Source organism: Nuphar pumila, chromosome 12, assembly GCF_984573655.1.
Source record: "Nuphar pumila chromosome 12, dmNupPumi1.hap1.1, whole genome shotgun sequence".
NCBI lineage: Eukaryota > Viridiplantae > Streptophyta > Magnoliopsida > Nymphaeales > Nymphaeaceae > Nuphar > Nuphar pumila.
Window position 1 is genome coordinate 57,080,167 of NC_143260.1, and position 24,064 is coordinate 57,104,230.

The 24,064-nt window shown below is 36.5% G+C and overlaps 2 protein-coding genes across 2 annotated transcripts; both read left to right on the plus strand.

Annotated features, from left to right (window-relative positions):
- Window positions 1-19,081: 19,081 nt before the first annotated feature.
- On the plus strand, window positions 19,082-23,946 carry LOC149820923 (putative protein phosphatase 2C 47). The gene is made up of 4 exons (XM_089983208.1): window positions 19,082-19,535; window positions 21,893-22,090; window positions 22,233-22,468; window positions 23,064-23,946. Exons 1-3 carry the CDS (start codon window positions 19,341-19,343, stop codon window positions 22,386-22,388), a joined length of 549 nt encoding a protein of 182 aa, XP_089839334.1. The 5' UTR covers window positions 19,082-19,340; the 3' UTR covers window positions 22,389-22,468; window positions 23,064-23,946.
- Window positions 23,023-23,622, plus strand: LOC149820924 (putative protein phosphatase 2C 2). The gene has a single exon (XM_089981864.1). It carries the CDS (start codon window positions 23,023-23,025, stop codon window positions 23,620-23,622), a length of 600 nt encoding a protein of 199 aa, XP_089837990.1.
- Window positions 23,947-24,064: the final 118 nt, after the last annotated feature.

A 24,064-nucleotide genomic window follows, 5' to 3' on the forward strand; every position in this document is an offset into this window, starting at 1 on the left:
GTGTGAATGTAATTTAGACTAGAAGATTTGGTGGTTATTTGAAAAAAATTCATATATTTACTTTTAAAATTTAGACCAGCAACTGGCTAGAAAAATGACCGGACGATGAAGCTCTCCAAAAAGTAAAATAAAATTTAAAGCCTACTACCGACTGAAAGATGGCTGGAGTAGTACTGTTAGGCATGATGTTACTGTCCAAACAATTTCCAAAACCAAGTTTTCCTTATGAATATGTATTTAAACTGAGTTTTAACTTAATTAAAAAAAGTAAAGTTTATCTAAACCTAGTTTGGTGACACCCAAACAACTAACAAAAAGGTTTAAAAAGTAAAACGCAGTCAAAAATCAGGTTTTCATATAAACATAGCTTATAATTTTTGTATAGCAATAATTGCTTTGCAAATTAAATTGAGGGTCTCTTTTTAACAAAATGTTAAGGGCAAGCATTCCATAAAGATGGCCTTCTTGATCCAACACAGGGTCAGCTTGGATATAGGTATGGGTGTCAACGGGTCGGGTACCGGACCAGGCCCCAATTTTCTGGTATGGTATTGGGTCTGTCTGGACCCAGGTCTAATCGGACCCACTATAAGAGAAACCATACTCGGACCCAATAAGAACTACATGAATCTGACCCGGGTCATACCCGGTAAAGCAATATTTTTTATCATTTTTATATTGAAAAATTGCTGGTCTTAATCAGAACTTGGGTCAGGCCCGGGTCTGGTATACAATTTCACAAACTATACTCGGGTCCATGTATTAATCGGACTTTTGGGTCCAGACCCAGATCTTAATTGGGTCTTCTTATTTATCACCATACCCAGACTCTATAGGGTTTGGTATGGGTCGGGTCTTGGTAAACCCGTTGACACCCCTAGATATAGGATTTACTAAACTCAGCTTAATTGGATACTGCCTAATAACATTCATGTGGAAACTAGTAGTAACAAATCCAGATCCGGCTAGCTCAAACTAGCTAATTTGGTTATACTTTTACACATAATACGAATAAGTCATGAACGTACACTTGTATTTGGATGTACAGTCTCAGAGAAAAACCTATATCTATATCTGGTTGTTAATAAATCAGATGTAGCTGCATATACCGAATCTGATTACTTGGATTTGGATTTGGTTTGGCATCCAACCTGATCTGAACTCTTTTCTTTTCAGCCCCCCACCAATGAACAATTAATGATATGGAACTCCCTTAAGGTTATTTAAGTAGGCCAACTACCCAGGGGGTGGGGCAACGGTTGGACCTGGTTTGGACGTGATAGGTCCAAATCTGGATCTAACTTTGAGGTGCTGATACTGGGTTCAGTCAGACCCACTATAAGAAAAACCATGCATGGCTGAGTTCTACCAGACTTGCATGAACTAGACCTGGTCATTACCCGGTAAAATAATATTTCTTGTTTTTAGATAAAAGTAACGGATTTTGAAGTAAATGCAACTAATTTTTATTACAAATACCATAACTGACCACAAGCTAGAAAATACAATAAATATAATTATTTTAATGTTTTCTTATTCATTTTGCTCTTTTTGTTGGCCAAAATCATGGTGCTTATTTTTTTCCAAGTGACAACTTGCATGACAGTGATTTTTTTATGCTACAATTTTAGTGGCGCTTGAATTTTACATGCAACAACTTAGACAAGTGGTTTAACGAAGGCATCTAACTTTTTAGATAATAAAAAGGTAGCTATGATCACCTCCAAAGTCGTATCCCATGTGGTAACCGTGGTCCTGTATCAAGCTTGAAGGCAGGCCCAAGATCGAATCCCTCTGCTTGCATGGGGTGCCTGCCTTTTGTTGTTCTGGTAGGGGTCCGCCTTCTAACCCCAGTTTTTTACAAACAATAAAAAGTTAGAAGTCGTGATCGGAATTAAGTCTCTAATATGAGATTTTACAAATCATGCCCGGCTTTTTAGTAAATACTAATTGGACCTTTTTTGTCTGACCTAGATTGTAATTAGACCCCATTCTTTATCATCAAACCCTGACCCTGTAAGGTTCAATAGGTTCGGTTCCGAGTCAAATTCAACCCGTTGGCACCCGGTATCACCACGTGATCGTCATCCAACTTTTCGAGAGATGACGCTAGAGCATGAAGCACTGTCTAATTAAGGTTGCCATTCCTAAACTGCTGGCCAGGCCAGCTTGCCCTTCAGTTAGGGCTAACTATTGTTTTAAAGTTATTATTTTGCCCTTGCAGCAATTGAACTGTACGTCTGGGTTTTTCTTCAAACAAGCTTATGCTTAACTCAATCCGACTTAAAAGAAAAAGATTTGGTTGCTGAATCCGACTAATCGTATTTGGATTTGTCGACCCGTTGACATCCGTAATAGCAAGCAGTTTTTTTTTTGCCATTGGATTTGGTTTATAGTTTAGGTGGTTATATTTTCTTATGCACTTTTTTCAAACAAGCATCTTTTTTTTTTAATATATGCTGAATTTTATGTCTTCGTTGATTTTTATTTTTGTCATAATCAAAGTTTTAATTTAAACCTCATTTATCTATGGCCCGGCCGTTGCACCATCTAATGCGGATAAAATCAATTTGGATATAAATTAGGCTTGGGTTATTAAGAAAAGCCGAGACGAGCAGTTGGTGCAAGGGAAAAATAGTAACTTTAAAACAATAGTTAGTGTGTTATGGAACCTCTTGCTACTTTGGATCATACGTTATAAGTGAATCTGTTTGGGGGTGTTATGCACCCGCCTCTCTCTTTATTTGGATAATCAACAAAATGCATCTTTTATACGCAACTTCTTTAGATCAGTGTTCAATTGCTCAACATCCTTTGAAGATTGTGTTAACTTAGTGGCTCTTCGATCAAGGAAAGACACACTTACTTACTTACCTAAATTGACAAAGACAATCTGATAATTAAGCTAAATTTTCAAAGTACACAATCAGCCTAAGGTTTAAAGAAAGCAATTAATGGACTTACCTAAAGCACTTACACGATTTTGACATCTAAGGCAAGGTCAACACATACTAAACAAGTGAAATGCAAAGAATGCAATGTTAATCAATGAATGCATGCACTACTCCACACGCCTAATTCAATTGTTTCCTAAAAAAATAAAAGCAATTAATTATACTAAGCTATGTAATTAATTGAAAGAAGGTATTAAAGCTAAGTGGCGAATTTTGGAATCAAGTGGGCCTCATTCAACCTTTCTTAAGAAAGAGCCTTGCCTTTTCAAAGTCAAAAACGTCAGCCCCAAATGGGCCCACACGTTTTTTACTTGATAAAGAATTATGATATTCTTTCTAAAACGGTTCAATAAGGCTTTAGGAAGAATTTTAAAATTTACGTTTGTTACCTAAATTGAAAAGAGGAAAAGATCCTCTTGGTTGAACTTGGGGATGAGACCAAAGACTTTCTCAAAGTGGATTTTACGTATTTTAGAAAAGCCTACCACTTGCTAAACTTGCCATTTGTTATACAATTACCACAATGCCCCCCTTTCAACAATCGAAAATACTAATCTTAAATTAACCTAAACTAATTTAAACTAATTACCCCTATACTAAACCTACATAATGACTAACTAAATGCATGGACTAATTGGGAATGCAATAAAAAAAATCGTGAAATGCTATTATGGCTAAAATCACAAAGCTAAATTAACTAACTATATTTTTGAACCTATCAAAACCGACATACATTGAATCTAGACTACTCAAGACACCTTTCTAAACTAACCTAAAGTTGTAACCTTCAGCAATGGCTGCCTTCCCCTATGAGGAAGACGACAGCCATTAAAACACCAAAAACTCGATTTCTACAATTACAAAGAAAAAATAATTTTTAACTAGCAAAACAAAACCAATCAAAATTCTAATTTTATTTGAACTAGCCCACGACTAAACATGACTCTAGACGGTTAAAATAACCTATGTAACTTATTGTTACTTGCTAAAAAAAATCAGAATATTAAAACTTGAAAAATGTCAAAATTGGCTACACTTTGTCTAGTCGATTTTGCAATTTGGAAAAAAATGAATAATGCAATGCATGGACACTCTAAATTCACATGAAACTCGATCTTAGAAGCTATACTAAACATGATTTCAATATGCTTACTTACTGTAATAAAAATTAAAAAATGAAAACACACTCGGTTAGGACTTGACTCACACAGGTTGACTCTATCTATGCTGAAAGAAAGGGTTGAAGAAGACCAACCTCAAGGGAGATCCGACGACTGAGGGGAGAGGAAGAATGGTTGATGGAGGTGTTCTATACACCCAGCACGTCCTTCGATGTGCTGCAGCTCCTCTTTGCATTGCTACACCCACTTGGAAGCTGATTTGAAGAGGGTTCAAAGAAAAGAGGAGGAGAGCCGTATGGGGAGAGAGACGGCCAGCCACGTTGGTGTAAATGGCACACCATCGAGGCAAAGCTCCCACGTGGTCTGCAGCTCTGCAAAAGAGAAAACACAGCACCTCAACGAATACAAAAACAATGGATGATTTGAAGAAGGGAAGACACACGCTCAAAGTGAGGGGCGTGTGAGAAAGGGAAAGAGAGAAGAGAAAGAGAGGGGTGAGTTTTCTAGAGCTCCAAAAATGTTGACCCCTTGAAAAATCACACTGTTTATATTCTAAAGTCTAACCTAATTCTAAAAATCACCTAAGTAAAAAGTTACTTTTAACTAAATGCTAAATTATGTCTTATTTGCAACTATCTAATTGAATTAGAAAGAGGGAGATTTCAAAAAATATTATTGAAAAACTCATTGGATCATGTGGGTTTATAGATCTACAAGGTTTGGGTCTAGTCCAAGATCCAAACTTGAGCTCTTGGGTCGAATCTAGATCCGTTTTGCATCAAAAACTGGTCTAAAACCCTAAAATTGCATGATTTTCCTCATTTTAACTCTGATTTAAGTGGAATTTGAACTGAGACCTCTTTGTATCTAAATACAGCAATACATGGGTTCTAAACCTTCAAAACATGTAAAAATGCATGAATTTTATATAAAAATGATGTATATTCCATGCATCATCAAATACCCCCATGATTGAACGTTTGTTAGTCCCTTAACAAACTAAAGTAAACTACCTAAGTTATGAAAGTAGAAAATAAACAAAAATGCAAATAAAAATAAATAAAATACAAATCTTAAATGACCAAACTCACTTTCGTAGGAATCACGATTGCATTTAGCTCATGCAACAAGCCCTTTAAACCCCTGGGTTACCCTAGTGGACAAGTAAGGCCTCGTGAGAGTTTGCAGTGATGCTACCCACAAACATCGATGTTATGTAGGAAATAACAATTCTTTTTTCAAAAAGTATTAGGCAATTAAGAAATTAATTTAAGCAAATATTACATATAATTTACATTCTCATAACAGGTTTAGAATTTTCATGCCTCCATAGTAAAAACTGTTTCCTTTCATTTTTCTAAAATTTGTAATTATCTATAATTTTTTCTCAGAAAATTAAGTATTATCATGTTATTTCTCATTTATCATCACTTGTATGTTTTCTGCATAGTATTTCATAATTACTTCTAAGCAATGAATTTTTTATTAAGCTCATTTTTTTTCTTTTGATTTTCAATTTTCATATTTTCCAATTTTTTAGTCAAGCATTACTTCAAATATCTAGTTTCATGACCCGTGTAGCGAGCTTTAGGTCAGTGACTCCTAGACCAGATGACCTTAGGGCACCAGATACAAAGTATGCCTCAGACTTAATTGTTTGAGTTACTAGACCTTCCATTTTAATAGTTTACGTATAGTCTTTTTCTTGTCATGTGCAATGTCTATATCTATTAGGCTTTTAATGAAGTCCATATAACGAGCTTTCAGGCAGGTGGATACCAAACCAGGTGGCTTTAGGGCACCAAGTATAAAACACCATTCAGACTCTACTTGAATGAACCAAATAGACCACAAATATTGACTAGACAAGAAGGTGATCTCCTTCATTATCCTTTTTGTCATGAGACTCAAACACTTTAACTCATGTCTAAGCTCAGCTACTAGGAATCGTGAAGACATCAACGACTAAACGTAAGCTCTTTTTCTTTTAAGCTCATTTTCTATATAATTTTCAGTTGCTTAGTTTTTCAAAAACATACTGTGCATACTTATACTTTAGTGATTTAAAACAATTCTAACATTTAAATACTATCTTTTCTTTAAAATTTACATAAATAACCATTTTTTTTAGATTAGTTAAGAAAAAAAATCACAATGGGGCTTAAAATTTTCTAAATTGTTAGATTATGTCAAAAATATTCATATATGCTAAAAACGTGTTTCTTAAATACCTAATTTTATGAGTTTTAGCTACCTGAACAGAAAATTTTTTTGAGTGTGCATCTAAACCATCCCCCCATGCTTGAATGACATTATCCTTAGTGGCATAAAAAAATACAACATGCAAATGCAGGTGCACACTACAGAACAATAAATTAAATATGAGAGAAAAGAAAGATATAACATGATTATGTGCAGAGCTGCTTATGAGAGAAAAGAAAGATATAACATGATTATGTGCAGGGCTGCTTGAGTTGATAATTGACTTGACTTCACACCACCACTATGCATATATGAATGCATAGTTTTCTACTGATCTGGCCAATGATATGCTCTTGAAGTCATGTCCTGTGTCTGGTAACCTGCAACTTATACACTGAAGCATCAAATAATACGCATACCTGCATGACAAAAAGAAATCCAGTCAAAATAAAATCAAAATAAATAAAATCCTATCCCTACTATCTACATATTACACTGTCTTTGCTCAGCTTTTGTCCTATTCTTCAATGAAATTCTGGCATAATCAGTTTGAAAGTCTAAAGTTCCTTGCCCTTGAGATTCAAAATAGGTTGGTTTGGTAGACTACCCTCGGTTCTCCTCGTCAATGCATCTGCTAACTAGCCCACCTGCGTTTCAAGCTTGGCTATAGACTGGGTATGGGAGTTAAGCATCTGGTTACACTTCTCCATAGCATTGTGACTAGAGGTTTTCACCTCCTGTAATGCTTGAAGAATCTTCTCCTCAAAAGACAACTGTGAAACTATCTCCTGAGGGGTAACCATGGGAAAGGTAAGAGAGGGCTGGGGGTAAATTTGGCCTATGAAATGACTGAGTGAATGTACTAGGCCTAACTTGGTGAGACAGAGGGACAAGGACTGGGGCTTGTTGGTTTTTTCATAAAAAATTAGGGTGGTTTCGCTAACCCGGATTGTATAAAGATGAAAATGGTTCATTCGAGTAATTGGCGAAACCCTGAGCAGCCTGAACTTGTTCATGAATAAATTTAGGGTACTGAGTTGCCGAATGACACTCAGTGACAGAATGTGCCGGACTGGCACAAAGAGCACACACTTGATGAATGGGGGGTGGGCTCACGAGAAGTTGATCTAGCTTCTGCGAAAGCATATCCACTTTGCTTTGCAGCGCAGTAGTTGGACCAATCTCAAGAACACCACCTTTCTTGAGAATGTTGGGTGTGGGTCTCTCAGTACGAGAGCTGGAGGCATGATGTAATAAATTTCCTGCTAAAGTATCAACCAATCTCTATGCCACTTATTCACTCTTCAACATGAATGTGCCCCCGCATGAAGAATCGATCATTTGATGAATCCTGTCAGACAATTCATTGTAAAAACTTTGCACCAGTTGTCATCTCGACATCTGATGATGAAAACAATTCCTAAAGAGTTTCTTCATCCTCTCACAGGTCTCATGAAATTGCTCACCAACTAGCTCTGAGAAGCTAGTAATGACTCGGCTAAACGGGTTCGTCCTACCGATGGAAAAGTATTTCTTAAGGAACTCCTGTTGCATATGATCCTATGACCCTATTTCTGTAGTATCTAAGGACTTTAGTCAGTACTTGGCCTTGTCCTTCAATGAGAACGGGAAAATGGTCAATCTCAAAAGCATCATCCTCGAAATTCTATATCTTCACTGTAGAATAGATTTCGAGAAACTCATTTAAGTGCCTATAAGGATCCTTGTGACTAAGGTTGTAAAAAGATGGAAGCATCTGAATGACACGAGCCTTAATCTCGAACTGGGGTGCTCCTACATTGGGTCTCCGAATGCAGGATGCCTGAATGTACTTCGTAGGAATGAAATACTCCATCAATTGATGGGTAGGAGCTGGAGGATCCATGTCACCCATTTCTTTTGGACTTCGAGGAGAATGTAAAATTCTCTGTAGGTCATCGACAAAAGGATGCAACATAGTACATAAAGTTCTTTGCCCCTGCATACACTAGTGCTAAGACCAGATGTATGGAAATGAACTTAATCTATCTACACAAAACTAAATACAAAATAAAATCACAAAAACATAAAGTAAAAGCATAAAACTAATCAAAACTATGTCAGAAATATTTAACTATTCTATGAAATTAAAATAACAAAATCTACTCTAAATCACAAAATTTAGTAAATACAAGAAATCACAAACTATGTTCTCTAAAACTCACTTGTCTATTCGCTCCTTGAATCATGCAGTTCAGTGAATCCTAGAAAAACAATATGTGAATCCTATATTTATTAACAATGTTAAATCTTATATTTACTTACCAATCCTACTAACTAAAAAGAACAAAATAATAAATAAATATTAATAGATTAAAATATTAGAAATAACAGAATATCAATCGTTGTTCCCGGCAACAGTGCCAAAATTTGGTTGAACTTTTTGCAATGATATTTTTAACACATATTTTTCAATAAAAGCTTTTGAAAATTGTCAACCAAAAGTATAAAAACCAACTTTCCACTTTCGTGGCGAGTACAGGTCAAATCCTCAAGGAATAGGATGATATTCAATTTCAAATCTAAAAATAATATTGCAAATGTTTACAATGAAATAAAATACTACATCTATAATTAAGTTACAGACTAAAAATAAAAATTAACTAAAAACAAATCCTAAATTAGGTTGTTAAAGCCTTCTCCAGATCACAGGGGTATTTTCATCTTTTCACCACATCTGCATTTACGCTCTCAGTATGAATACACCTTTTGACTTGTAGTGAACTTATCAACCTAAAAAAAATAAAATAAAAAGTCAGTATTAAAACAAATACAATTAATTCTAAATTACAACTAATTCTATTTTTGAAAACAACTACTGAAAATTAATTTGTAATTAAACTAAAATTAAGCCAAAATATAAATTCTAATTAAACTAATTGATGTATATTAAAACTAACTACATGAACTACTGTAATTACTATACAGAAAAATATAAAAAATAACAGAAAACTAACTAATTAAGGAAATGACTATTTTGCCCTCAATATAGTGCAAAATTGAATTCTGATAAGTTTTCAAAAATAGACAGTTTGGAGGAGCAAACAAAGTCCAAAATTGCTAAAATTTATTTTGTTCTATTTCTGACACATTCAAGAATCTGTCAGATTTTACAGAACTGAAAAATTCATCTGAAAGCTCAGGATATAAGCATTTCAAATCTAATAAAATTTTGGAAATCGCCTGCCCCGAAATTTAAAAACCCAAAAAATTGTTTTTGAAAAATGCTTTAAAATGCGACCAAACCAGCTCCGATTGGGATGATTTTTGGTCTACAAGCAGTCAACACACAAATAAAAAGTACAGAAGTGCTTTTTTAGAAAAACTTTAAAACTTTTCACATAAAATGACGACAGCCACAGACTAGAAAATCTGTTTCAAAAGTTCAATGCACTATTCAACTAAACGCATTCAATTTATGCACCATTAGCTTTAAACACATGCAAGAACATACCTAGCAGACCTAAGTGCTTCTAAAGACAGTAAATACAAATTAAATTACGTTAACTAATAAAACCTAACAATCAATCTAAGTACTTAGAAAATTGTTAATGATAAATCAATGCTAAATCACAACTAGAGTACACCATTAACTATACTCTTAACTAAAATCCACATACAAATTTGAATATCAATATTAATGAGAGTACTAACCTAATATACTTAATTCAACATAAACTAACTACTTAACTCGAAAGAAAAGATTAATTTTAGAACTAATTAACTTAAACTTAAAAACTAACTTTAACCTAACTAATGTTAATTACTTAATTATAACACTAAGGGGGCAATTTTAGATTTACTTTGACTTTGGCATTCATGCCCCCTAGTGGACTCCACTAGGGTTAATCACTAATTAACGAGGATTAGACTTACCTAACTGGACACCCTACACGAATTTTGACTTACTCATAAAATACTACAATAAATGAAAACAAATCAATTAGACTATGAAAATTTAAGAAAACAATTCAAACTAAGAATCTAACCTAATATAAAGTTGGAAACTAAATTAAAGACCCAAGGAAAGACACACTTACTTACCTAAATTGACAAAGACTCACAATCTGATAATTAAGCTAATTTTTCAAAGTACACAATCAGCCTAAGGTTTAAAGAAAGCAATTAATGGACTTACCTAAAGCACCTACACGATTTTGACATCTAAGGCAAGGTCAACACATACTAAACAAATGAAATGCAAAGAATGCAATGTTAATCAATGCATGCATGCACTACTCCACATGTCTAATTCAATTGTTTCCTAAAAAATAAATGCAATTAATTATACTAAGCTATGTAATTAATTAAAAGAAGGTATTAAAGCTAAGTGGTGAATTTTGGAATCAAGTGGGCCCCATTCAACCTTTTTTAAGAAAGAGCCTTGCCTTTTCAAAATCAAAAACGTCAGCCCCAAATGGGCCCACACATTTTTTACTTGATAAAGAATTATGATATTCTTTCTAAAATGGTTCAAGAAGGCTTTATGAAGAAATTTAAAATTTAAGTCTGTTACCTAAATTGAAAAGAGGAAGAGATCCTCTTGGCTGAACTTGGGGATGAGACCAAAGACTTTCTCAAAGTGGATTTCACAAATTTTAGAAAAGCCCACCAGTTGCTAAACTCGTCATTTGTTATACAATTACCACAATGCCCCCCTTTCAACAATCTAAAATACTAATCTTAAATTAACCTAAACTAATTTAAACTAATTACCCATATACTAAACCTACCTAATGACTAACTAAATGCATTGACTAATTGGGAATGCAATAAAAAAATCATGAAATGCTATTATGGCTATAATCACAAAGCTAAATTAACTAACTAAATTTTAGAACCTACCAAAACTGACATACATTGAATCTAGACTACTCAAGACACCTTCCTAAAATAACCTAAAGTTGAAACCTTCAGCAATGGATGCCTTCCACTATGAGGAAGACGACAACCATTAAAACACCAAAAACCTGATTTCTACCATTACAAAGAAAAATATTTTTTAACTAGCAAAACAAAACCAATCAAAATTCTAATTTTATTTGAACTAGCCCACGACTAAACATGACTCTAGACTGTTAAAATAACCTATGTAACCTATTGTTACCTGCTAAAAAAATTAGAATATTAAAACTTGAAAAACATCAAAATTGGCTACACTTTGTCTAGTCGATTTTGCAATTTGGCAAAAAATGAATAATGCAATGCATGAACACTCTAAATTCACATGAAACTCTATCTTAAAAGCTACACTAAATACAATTTCAATATGCTTACTTACTGTCATAAAAATCAGAAAATAAAAACACACTCAGGTAGGACTTGACTCACACAAGTTGACTCTATCTATGCTAAAAGAAAGGGGTGAAGAAGACTAACCTCAAGGGCAATCCGACGACTGAGAGGGGAGGAAGAATGGTTGATGGAGATGGTCCACACACCCAGTACATCCTTCGATGTGTTGCAGCTCCATTTTGCATTGCTACAACCACTTGAAAGTCTATTTGAAGAGGGTTCGAAGATGAGAGGAGGAGAGTCGTATGGAGAGAGACGGCCAGCCACGTTGGTGTAGACGGCACACCATCGAGGCGAAGCTCCCACGTGGTCTGCAGCCCTGCAAAAGAGAAAATACAACACCTCAACGAATATGAAAACAATGGATGAATTGAAGAAGAAGGGAAGGCACACGCTCGAAGTGAGGGGCATGTGAGAGAGGGAAAGAGAGAAGAGAAAGAGAGGAGAGGAGAGAGAGAGAGGGGCGAGTTTTCCAGAGCTCCAAAAATGTTGACCCATTGAAAAATCACACTATTTATATTCTAAAGTCTAACCTAATTCTAAAAACCACCTAAGTAAAAAGTTACTTTTAACTAAATGCTAAACTATGTCTTGTTTGCAACTAACTACCTAATTGAATTAGAAAGAAGGGGGTTTCATAAAATATTATTGAAAAAGTCATTGGATCATGTGGATTTATGGATCTATAAGGTTTTGGTCCAGTTCAAGATCCAAACTTGAGCTCTTGAATCAGATATGGATCCGTTTTGCCTCGAAAACTAGTCTAAAATTCTAAAATTACATTATTTTCCTCGTTTTAACTCTGATTCGAGTGAAATTTGAACCAAGACCTCTTTGTATCTAAATACATCAATACATGGGTTCTAAACCTTCAAAACATGTGAAAATCATGAATTTTATATGAAAATAATGTGCATTTCATGCATCATCACCAATCATTTGAGATTGTTCCTTGTGGGTTGCAGGTCACCAAGCACTAGTTGTTGCTCTCTCTCTCTCTCTCTCTCTCTCTCTCTCTCTCTCTCTCTCTCTCTCTCTCTCTCTGATGGAAAAGGGTAGGCTCTTTTCCAGCCACTGCAAGACCCCTATCTTTTTATATACATGATGTTTTGGCGATAAAGAATTATATATTGATGGTATCTAAATGGTTATGAATTAGGTATTTAAAGTTTTCAATTAAGAGATGATCTTCATGTGTGAAGGTTGTGGTGGTGCTTGCTAGACATTTGGAATGAATTGTTTAAAGACTTAGTGCTCTCCTCTCTCTCTCTTTGTGTTTATGGCATGGGGTATATACTCACCCAACAACTAGCACCATTGGGTGAAGATGAGATTATTGGTCTTCGCTTGACTATAGGGGAAGGTGTTGGATTTGTTAGATTTTATCTTGTTTCCTATTTATTGTGTGGTAAATATGAAAAATATATTTATGCTTTTATAACTTAGCTAAGTTTCAATTTTGCGAATTGCTTAATTCGTGAAGCAAATAGAAGAGGGGTTATCATGAATCCCTTGAATTAAGGATATGATAGAGGTCAATTGTGACCTGGTTACTATTTTTTACTGTATTTTATATATTCTATAATTTGTAAAGTTTGAATACAGAAAATAAGTTCTTCTTCTCCACTGTGATATCTCTTAACATGATATCAAAGCAAAGCGATCTATAGGGAGTGTTGCAAATGAACGACTATCTGACGTAGCTGCATTCATTCTTCTTCCGCTACCATCATCACGTGATCCTGATTTATATTCCCAACGTGACCAAAGCTACAACATCTTTTTATGGTGGTGTTTTTTTTGTCATCAATCATGTCGTTCGATGAAAACTCTAATTAATTGCAAAATAACATGTCTGCAAAATTTAACCCCAATCCAAGAGAGATTTCTTAAGGGGATATTAGGCTCTCATTCGCTCTAAGTTTGAGCATTATGGGAAGTTTGGTCAGATCAAGGCAAAGTGTTTCTATATTTACAATATTCTAAGTCGTCGTGGGGCCTCCTCTAGTTCTCGAACAAGTGGTCAAGTTAATGCCAATGTCGTTGATGCTTCTGCTATTTTTGGTATTACTAATTCCACAAATATGGTACCCCAATTTACCCATGACGAGTATGAAAAGCTAAGGTCATTCATCTACCAAGGTAACCCACAAGTTAACTTAGCAGATAATCTCCTCTCATTCTACACTTTTATCTTCTTTTAAACATTAGACAATCATATGACCAATGATTTGTCAAATCTATAAGATCCGTCTATGGTTTCTTGTTCACCCATCAGCATACCAAATAGAGCTTTCACTCATGTGACCCACAAAAAATGTCAATATTTCTCCCAATTTCATCTTGAAGGATGTCTTGTGTGTTCTTGATTTTATATTCAATCTCATATATGTAAACAAACTTGTTTAAGATTTAAATTATGAAGTTATTTTTAACAATGATTACTATTGGTTTCAAGATGAAGATTGGAGCAGATTGGTTGCATAACAGCCTATATTTTCTCGAGATGAATGATATTTCTACACTCAGTGCATTTTTTAAATCTTTTTCTTCTTTATGTAATTCTTGACTAGAACATTTATTCATTGCTATGCTTGAAACATTGATAAACTCCAAGATGATTCATTGTCATTTATTTCATGATGAGTGTTCCATTTGTCATATAGTCAAACAAACAATATCCTCATTTCTGAATAGTTGCATATTCATATATGCTACGTTTCAATTAATTCACTGTGATATATGGGTCGGATACTAAACCTCTTTATTATTTGGGGCATATTATTTTCTCATCATTGTTGATGATTATAGAAGTTGCACATGGGTGTGCTTAATGTGATATTAATCTGAAACTCAAAATGTTCTTCAGATTTTTATTGCTCTGGTTCATAACCAATTTAACTTTTATGTTTTGAGTATCAAATATGATAATGGATCTGATTTTTTTCATATAAAATGCAATCATATCTTAGTGAAAAAATGGATAAATCATCAACATATTTGTGTTGGAACGCTACAACAAATTGGTGTCAAACACAAACACAAAGACCTCCTCAATACTGCTCATGCTTTTCGATTTCAAGCCACTTGTCTATACGTTTTTGGAGGGGATGTGTCCTTACATTTGCTTATCTCATAAATTGTCTTCCCTTCAAATTGTTATTTGGAAAAACTTCTTTTGAGGTTTTCTACAACAAAAAATCCTTGTATAATCACATGAGGGATTAGGGTGTCTTTGCTATACTCATAATATGCATCATTTGCACAAGTTTGATAGCAAGGCTTGAAAATATATTTTCATTGGATACTCCCATGGTCAAGCTGCCTACAAAGTTTTTGACATTGAAAAATAAGAAATGTTTTCTAGTAGAAACGTATTTTTCTGAAAATCAATTTCATTTTTAAAGTCAATGCGACAAGGGCCATGATGAAAATGGTGTCATTCTCATGGTCATCAATAAAATGGTTGAAACAAATCTAAATGTAGAACTAGTTCAAAATCTTGTTCCAAATCTTGAGAATCAACACATCCCAGAAATCCTAAATTTTAAAAATCAGGAACATGAAAATCAAATTCAGCCAAGCCAAGAGTCTCAAAATTACTCCATACCTATAAGAAAATCCCAACAGATTCACATCTAGCCATCTTATCTTCGAGATTATTAATGCTACATTATAGCCCTCATTCTCCAATTGGACGATTCGAGTGTTGAGATCAAGAGATCAAAGTATCCTCTGACTCAATATTTGAATTCTGAGTTTTTTCAGTACTATATAGTGACTTTCTCACTACCATTACCCAAGTTCATAAACCTCAGTGTTTCAATCAAGCCATGAAGCACAAGCATTGGCAAGATGCCATGATTGCAAAAATTCAAGCACTAGAAGAAAATAGCACTTGGAGGATTACGAACCTCCTAAAAAGAAAAAAAGCTATTAGGTTTAAATGAGTCTTTAAGACCAAGTACAAATCTTATGGATCTATTGAGAGGCACAAAGCTCACCTTATTGCGAAAGGATATACACAAGTTGAAGAGCTTGATTATAATGAAATATTTTCTCATGTTATCAAACTTGTCACAATTAGATGTCGTTTGGTCATCGCAACTATTCAAAATTGACATCTTTAACAAATTGATGTAAACAATGCCTTCCTTCATGGGAATTTAGATGAAGTATACATGCATTTACACCCATGTCTCGATAATCAAGGAAAGCGTACCATTTGTCGGCTAATAAGTCCATTTATGGCCTAAAACAATCTTCATGAAATTAGTTTTTTAAGTTAACCTTATATTTAATAGAATTAGGGTATGTGCAGTCAAAGGCAGATTATTCTTTATTTTCAAAGATATCATGAGCTTCATGTGAATTCTTGTTAGTCTATGTCGATAACATTATCATAGCAAGAAACGATATTGATAATATTGAACAGTTGAAGGAAAATCTCAATGTCAAATTCAAATTGAAGGACTTAGGTCAGCTCAAATACTTTCTTGGGATAGAGGTGGATAGATCCAAACAAAGAATATTTTTATTCTAAAGAAAGTACGTTCTTGATATCTTAAATGACATGTGATATCTAGAAGTATGCCCATGTGATTTTTCAATGAGGCAATAGTTGAAGTTAAATAATGAGGACAAAAAAATTATAAATGATGGGACATTATATCGAAGGCCTATTGGGCATCTTGTATACCTTACTATCACTCGCCTAGATATCGTTTATCTCAGTCAGTTTATGAGTCAACCATATAAACCATATTTAGAGACTTTTACGTTTATTAAGGTATATCAAATACACTCTCGAACAACCCATTTTAATGTCAACGTCAAGTGAGGTCTAAGTGAGAGGTTAATGTGATTTAGACTGGGCAGCCAATGTCAGGTTATTGCATTATGATGGGAGATAACCCAATATCATGGAAAAATAAAGAAACAAAGTATTATGTCTTTATCTTCATCATAAACAAAGTATAGATCTATGGCAATAGTCGTATGCGAGATGACATGGATAAGACATCTCCTTCATCTTTTCGGTGTCAATCATCCAAACCAATGGCTCTATCAAACCTTGTTTACCATGAACGTTTAAAACATTTAGAGGTGGATTTTCCTATGGTTCACAAAACGATCTAGAATGGAATGATCCAGATCCAATATATTCACACCAAAAATCAATGTGTTGGTATCTTCACCAAGGCTCTATGTCAAGATCAAATTATTCGACTAAAAGACAAGTTGGGCGTGATAAATCCACATGCTCTAACTTGAGGGAGAGTTAGATTTTTTAGATTTTATCTTATTTCCTATTTACTGTGTGGTAAACATGGAAAAAAGTATTTTCTCTTTTGTAACTTAGGTAGGGATGGCAGTGAATTGGGGGGAAACGGGGCCCGGGCCCGTTTGGACCGAAGATGGAGGACATTAAGCGGGGATGGAAGGTTAAAATCAAAACCCGAGCAGGGATGGAGGCGGAGATGGACTTATGTTTTTCTCCGCCCGCCCCATCCCCGTCCCGATCCTCGCCTTGCCCCGCCCAGTCCAGTTCCCAATCCTTCTAAGGATGGCAATGGACCGAGGGAAAACGGGGCACCTCGCCCTATTTGGACCGGGGATGGAGGTTAAAATCCAAAGTCGTGCAGGGATGGAGGTCCGAATTTTGAAACGAGGCGGGAGTCGAGACCTTGTCCCCCGCCCCGGTCGACTACCATTCGCTAAACTTGGTATGTTTCAGTTTTTCAAGTTGCTTAATTCAAGGAGAAAAGTTAAGAGGGGTTATCATTAATCTATTGAATTAGGGATATGATAGAGGTCGGTTGTGGCATGGTTACTGTTTTTTATTGCAATGTATATATTATGTAATTTGTAATGATTGAATACATAAAATAAGAAGCTCTTCTTAGGTGATACATAGGGTGGGTAGTTTGGGGGGGCAGATAGGAGAATAATTGAGGGAAGGAGAGAACAATGGAAGATGGAAAAAGGAAAAGAAGGAAGATTCGAAGGGCTGTTAAGGTCGAGTTAGAGAGAGAGACGGGGAAAGGGGGAGATGGGATATGGGAGACACGAGTTTCACAGTCAATGGAAGGCCTCTCACCAGCGGTAAACCGTTGATCTCTCAAAAGCCAAAAAAAAAAAGAGGGGTAATGTGGCATTTTACCGCGACTGGTTGGTAAACCTAGTTGAATTAAAAGAGGCTGGCAGTTGGGGATTAATTTGCTAACTCGAACGGGTATTTGTAAAAACTCAAAGGTTAGGTGGGTGGTGTTCATAAATATGTTAGAAGTCAGGCAGGTATTAGTGCATTTTTCATTTTATATTTATCCTCTAAAAAAGTATGACATTCTGTTTGGTTGATTTGGTATATTGGATGAATAAGTCGGTGCTTTTTCATGCAGAAGACCTAATAACCTACCCTAACAACAGACGTGTGGAATCTATACTCTCTTGATCTTGATTTGGTATATTGGATGCATAAGTGGGTGCTTTTTCATGTAGAAGACCTAATAACCTACCATAACAACTGCCGTGTGGAATCTACTCAGTCAAAAGGACCATTATTTTTTCTTGATCCGGTTCGTCTCAAATCCCTTGAAACAAGTGGGACGACTGGATTTCAGAGTCGGAATTCTAGCCTACCTTTCAATTCCAGTGTTTGGATTAAGTTAATTCATTTGAGGATTTTCTTTTCAAAAGATATATCGATATGGAACAAATGTTTTCTACTCTTGAGTGTACCATACACTCTAGTAGAAACAGCTTGTCCCTTCACATTTTTATAATTTTTTTTAATTGATTAAGCCTCATGGACATACTCTATACAGTTTGTTTAGTAAAAAATAGTCTTTGAATTGGTATATTCGTAACTTTTTCCATTTATTACTCCAAGAAACCACATCCGGTACCAATATCAGACAAGTACAAACCTCTGAGGTTAAGACTCTCACCTAGGGGGGGGGGGGATGATAAATAAGAAGACCCTCAAGATAAACGCGCCCTGAACCATTTATACGAGAAGCTCCGTGTCTGAGATACGGTTCAGGCTGAGGAACAAGGCCAAACCCACACTGTACCGGGCCAAGTGGATCCAATACCCGATGATGCTGGAGGAACACCTCACCAAACTCTTGTAATTTCTTACATAAAGCACGCATGGTTTTCCTAAAATTATTATTATTATTATTTTTAAAGCCAAGCTGGAGACAGGCAGACCCCCAAACAGTTACACCATACCATTTGGTTTTGAACCTGCAACGTCCGAACTCAAGGTGACGTGCACCATCTGCTTGTACCAGACAAGCGGAGGCCCCGTCGGTGGTTTCCTAAACCTATTAGGTTTTCCGTCTCTCTTTAAACTAGCTAATCCTTCTTCAATTACGTAATTTTAACGCTTCTATGAGGGCAATCGGGTAATTATGGAACATTATGACCTATAAAATCTCGCTTGCCCCGCGACTCGCTGGTTCGTTTCCCTGCTGCGAAGACGTTTTTCCTTCCTTGCAATTTCTTCCTCCCTCTAATTCTTCCTCCTCAGAATCTAGTTGTCTCTCGAAGAAGAAAGAAGGCGATCTCTGCTGTGTCTAGCGTCCTTCTGTGAGCATATCTTCGACGGATTCTCGCTTTCCTTCTCCGAGACGCCTAGGGATCTTGGAAAACTCCGCCTTGTTCTCGCGGAAAGACTCGGTCTCCAGGGTTCAGTTCGTGTCCTGCGTTTGATCCTCGAGAGATGGTCGTGGGAGCGGAATTGTGTCACCAGAACATCCCTCTGCTGGATGTTGAGTACCGGTGCATCTCTAAGTCGGGTGGCATCCAGAAGATCGAAGAGATCATCGAGACTCCGATGCCGTCAGGCCCTGTTTTCCATCAAATCTGCGCCAACGACTCGGTATCGATCCCTTCAGCGGCTTCGCTGAACGAATTGGTGAGATCCCACGGCTTCTCTGCCTTTTTTTGTTCTGTCTTTTGGCTAGAATTTGATGTTCTGGAGAGAGAGAGAGAGAGAGAGAGAGAAAGAGAGGCTTGTGCTGGCGCTTGCTAGAGATTCGATTACAGGAAGATGAACTAGGGCGAGTTTTAGTGGAAGTTTTCTGGTTGTAGTGAAGATCCGTTGATAGAAATACTTGTTTGATTTGGTTGATGATTTTTGTAAAAGCTCTCCTTGTCTCTGTTTCTTTTTTCTTTTACTTTATTCTTTTTATTGGCTTTTTTTCCGTTATGATGAAGTGTGAGTAGCTGTTAAATGATATTACTTAATCAAATCGCTGGTGTGATTTGATTTGTTTGGAGAATTAGGGTTCTTGCTGATTTGTGGATTTTCCGGTTTCTGTTTCTGTGAAATTTTGTCCAGTTTGAATTTATTTATTTTCACTACGTTTTTGTTTGCTTTGTAAGGGTTTCCGAAATTCTGGAGTTGGACACCTGAAACGTAATCTCTTCTTAATGAAAATTGGGCAATTTCCCTCTTGGTTTTGGCAAATGTCTAGGGTTGGAAAATTGGTGGAAAAATCATGCTGTTCTTTGTTGGCATTCCCTGTTTCAGGGTTTAGGCGCTTGGGTAGTTTTAGTTTATGGCGTTGAAAGTTTTGAGGGTTGAAATTAAGGTCACTACTGAATTTGGGTTAATCCAAGGGAAAAAAACCCTATCACCGACCGCACATTGTCTGGCCTCTGGTTGATAAAACCCTTGAGGTCCCCCATCCCCACCGGAGAGTACACCCAGCTTCGATCTTGCGGCAAGGGGCGCCACCCGTGGGTTTCTAACTTGTGACGTCCCATCAACTTGGTGATATTGACAAGACACACCTACCAGATGAGCGGAGCCCTTGTGGGCAGGTCACTATTGAATTTAGAAACTAGGATTTATGAGTTTGAAAGACGATAGCGAATCACCATCTTATTGTTTCTATATGTAAATTTTGGAGCTTGATAATGAAGCCGCTATAAAAGCTGAGTTAGATGCATTACCGGCTAGATTACAGTAGACATTATTGGAAGTACTAAATATATTACTTGCCAGCACAAATCTCAGCAAGAAAATATAGAAGCATAGAATAAGTAGTTATTTTATTCCACTCCTTTGTAGATTAAAGCATGGGGAATAATGGTATTTCCTTTGTAAATTATTTGGTTGTCTAAAAGTGGAAGAATTACAGGGTTCTGTTTTCTTGTTTGGGAACCTGCTCTGGATTTAATAGCTGTTTATGTTTTCTCCTTCTGTTTTGCATATTCATTTGACTTTTCTTCATATCTTCATGCGTTTGCGTTTCTCTCACTCATCTTTAATTTTTTGGCCTCGTCTGGGGACTTGGGAGGGTGAAACTGACATTTGTGGTTCTACTCTAGTTTCTTCAATCTTTTGGTGCATATTTATGATGATATTTCTTTCTTCCTTTTCTTTTGTAAGATTTTTTGGGCAAAACCTTCTTTAGGCAAATTTGCCATCGAGATGAGTCTGAGTGAAAATTGTGTCGCCCCTTCTAATTTTTTTGCTTTGATGTTGTAGATTTTTGTTTGCCCTTTTTCATACATTAGATTGGAAATAGTATCGGGCCTTTGCCGTTTAATGGATGTTTGAACAATACAATTTTTGGCCTTATAGTGAGGAAATTGTTGAATGCCTCAGATCTAAATTAGATTTGCTTCCATGTTTGACATAAAACACTTGAAATGATATCTTTCTTCAGTTTTGGTTTATAAGATAACATGGGATAATTAATTAACTATTTGCTCTTTCATTTTGCTATAGTAAATCAATCTTGGAATGTTCACATCCAATCTGCTTTAACATGGTGTGTGTGTGTGTGTGTGTGTGTGTGTGTGTGTGTGTGTGTGCACCATGTGCATGTACATGCATGACAATAAGTGAAGTTTGTTGTATATTGTTGTGAAACTAAAGCTTTCTTGATTTCACAATGTTATGGAATTTGTCACATTATTCCAGTTCGTTTGGAAATCTATCTCAATTTTGCTTTTCTTCTGTGTAATATCTTCTACGATTAATTGTCTTTTTTAATATGTGATAAGGGAGAAATTCATTGTCTAAATGTGAAAGCCTTTTAATTTCTGCAAGACAAGTTGTCACGCTGCTCTTACTGCCAAGCTGTTCTTCAGGCCATTAAAATGTGTCATGTACTGTCATTTGTCAAAATGACGCTGATATTGAATATCTTAAAGCATACGATAGATGTACACGATTTTAGTCTTCTCTGATTAGACTTCTCTGACGAGAAATGATTAGATTTCTAAACGTTCACTAACCATGATTGTGTTTGATATCAGTGCCTGTTATCTCCAAAGCCTGCACTAGATGCTTCCGTTGACTCTGAGATTCTGCAGGCGTTCCCATATATAAGATCAGGAAGCTTCTCTGACATTGGGCCTCGAAGGTTCATGGAAGATGAGCACATCCGAGTTGATGATTTGTCTGCTCACTTTGGATCAATGTTCAGATTTCCTACACCTAGTGCTTTCTATGGGGTACGAATCTTTTTTCCCTCCTCAGCACCCTTGTGTTTCTTGATGTCTTGTTTCTCCTTTAAATTATTAGTTGTATTACTTTTTGTTCTCAGTTTGGATTTGGTATGAACAGGGAGAGGCACTGAGTTAATTTCCCCTGCAGGTGTTTGATGGGCACGGTGGTGCCGATGCAGCTGCCTACTTAAGAAAGAACGCTCTCAGATTTTTCTTTGAAGATGGGTATTTCCCACAGTCAGATCTTGCTGATGATGCCTTCCTTGAAGGAGTTGAGAACTCCCTCCATGATGCGTTCCTTTAAGCTGATCTTGCACTAGCAGATGACTGCAGCATCAGTGCCTCCTCGGGCAGCACCGTGCTTACAGCGCTTATCTTTGGAAGGTAGGTTTGCTCACCACGTTCTCAAAATTTGAACTAGGTTAGTAGAGCATTATAATACAATCACCAATTGCAGTTTTGTGGCTGGGGATGCTTGGGAGTGGAGGGTGTAGATCTCACCCGCTGTTATGTTTCGTTTTAGAAAAAATGCACTGGTAGCTTCACCTGATAGTATGATGAGTCTACCATGGTTGGAGAAAAAGTCACTGAACTTGTGTGAGTCATTTTAAATCCTGATACCATGGTTGGAGAAAAAGTCACTGAACTTGTGTTAGTCATTTTAAATCCTGATACCATGGTTGGAGAAAAAGTCACTGAACTTTAGCAAAAGTGGCCAAACCAACTCGCCCATAGTTTTTTCATGTTTGACTAAAAATGCTGACCTGTGGATCAAGTCTGGTTTGTGGACTTGTGACGTGTGCCATGTATGTGATTTGACTCTTCGGGGCCAGTGAGTCAGGGATCTGAGTAGTCATGAGCTGGAACCTTCACGTGGAATCTGAGTTTATCTGCGAAATTGTTGCTTTGAATGAATCTGTTTGTCGCTTTGATGCTAGATGACCACTCTGCTAATTCAAGCGACCCTCTTATTTTTCAGGTTGCTTCTGGTTGCAAATGCCGGTGACTGTAGAGCAGTCTTATGCCGGAACGGAGAAGCCATCGACATGTCTCAAGATCACAGACCGGTTTATGCTTCTGAGCGGAGGCGTATTGAGGATTCTGGCGGGTTTGTGGATGATGGTTACCTAAATGGGCTGTTGGCAGTCAGTCGTGCACTGGGTGACTGGGATATGAAGCTGCCTAAAGGATCTGTTTCGCCGTTGATCGCAGACCCTGAATTTAGTCAAGTTATATTGACAGAAGATGACGAGTTCTTGATCATTGGCTGTGATGGGATCTGGGATGTTATGTCAAGCCAGGATGCTGTGGCCGCAGTGCGGCGAGGTCTTCGCCGTCACGATGACCCCGAGCGATGTGCAAAGGAATTGGTGATGGAGGCTCTGAGGAAGAACACATTTGACAACCTCACAGTTATCGTTGTCTGTTTCTCCAGCGACAGGGGCTTCAGTCAGAAGACTCAGAACGAGAGGCCTAGACTAAGGTGTTGCAGCATTTCTGCTGAAGCTCTTTGCAACCTCAAGAGTTTGCTCGAATGATAAACGTGGCTTCTAGCTTTGGGTGGCTTGACAAGGGTGATGTCCATACAGAAGAGCGAGCTCTCCGTTTTTTGCTTACGCTCCTCTTTCTTAAATTTTTTTCCTTTTTTTCTTGATCGTAGCTGTGAAATTATGGGCTGATGATGGCTTTCAGTAGGATAGGTGATGGGAAATTGTGGCCTGCAGTTTTGTAGATTTTTTTTTTGTCCTTTTGTAGATAATGTAGGGACAAAGGATCATCAATTTAATTGATTTCCATCGCCAATAAATCTTGTTGCATGTGTTATTTTTTTATCGAAAAAGAAAATCTCGGAATTAACTAAACTAATTTTTAAAGTTTATGATTTATGATTCTTGCGGCATAATTGACGAAATAACACAAACCAAAGGGTATGAAGTTGCAAGGTTGGCCCTGCTGGTATTGTCTGGAATGCTTGCGTGA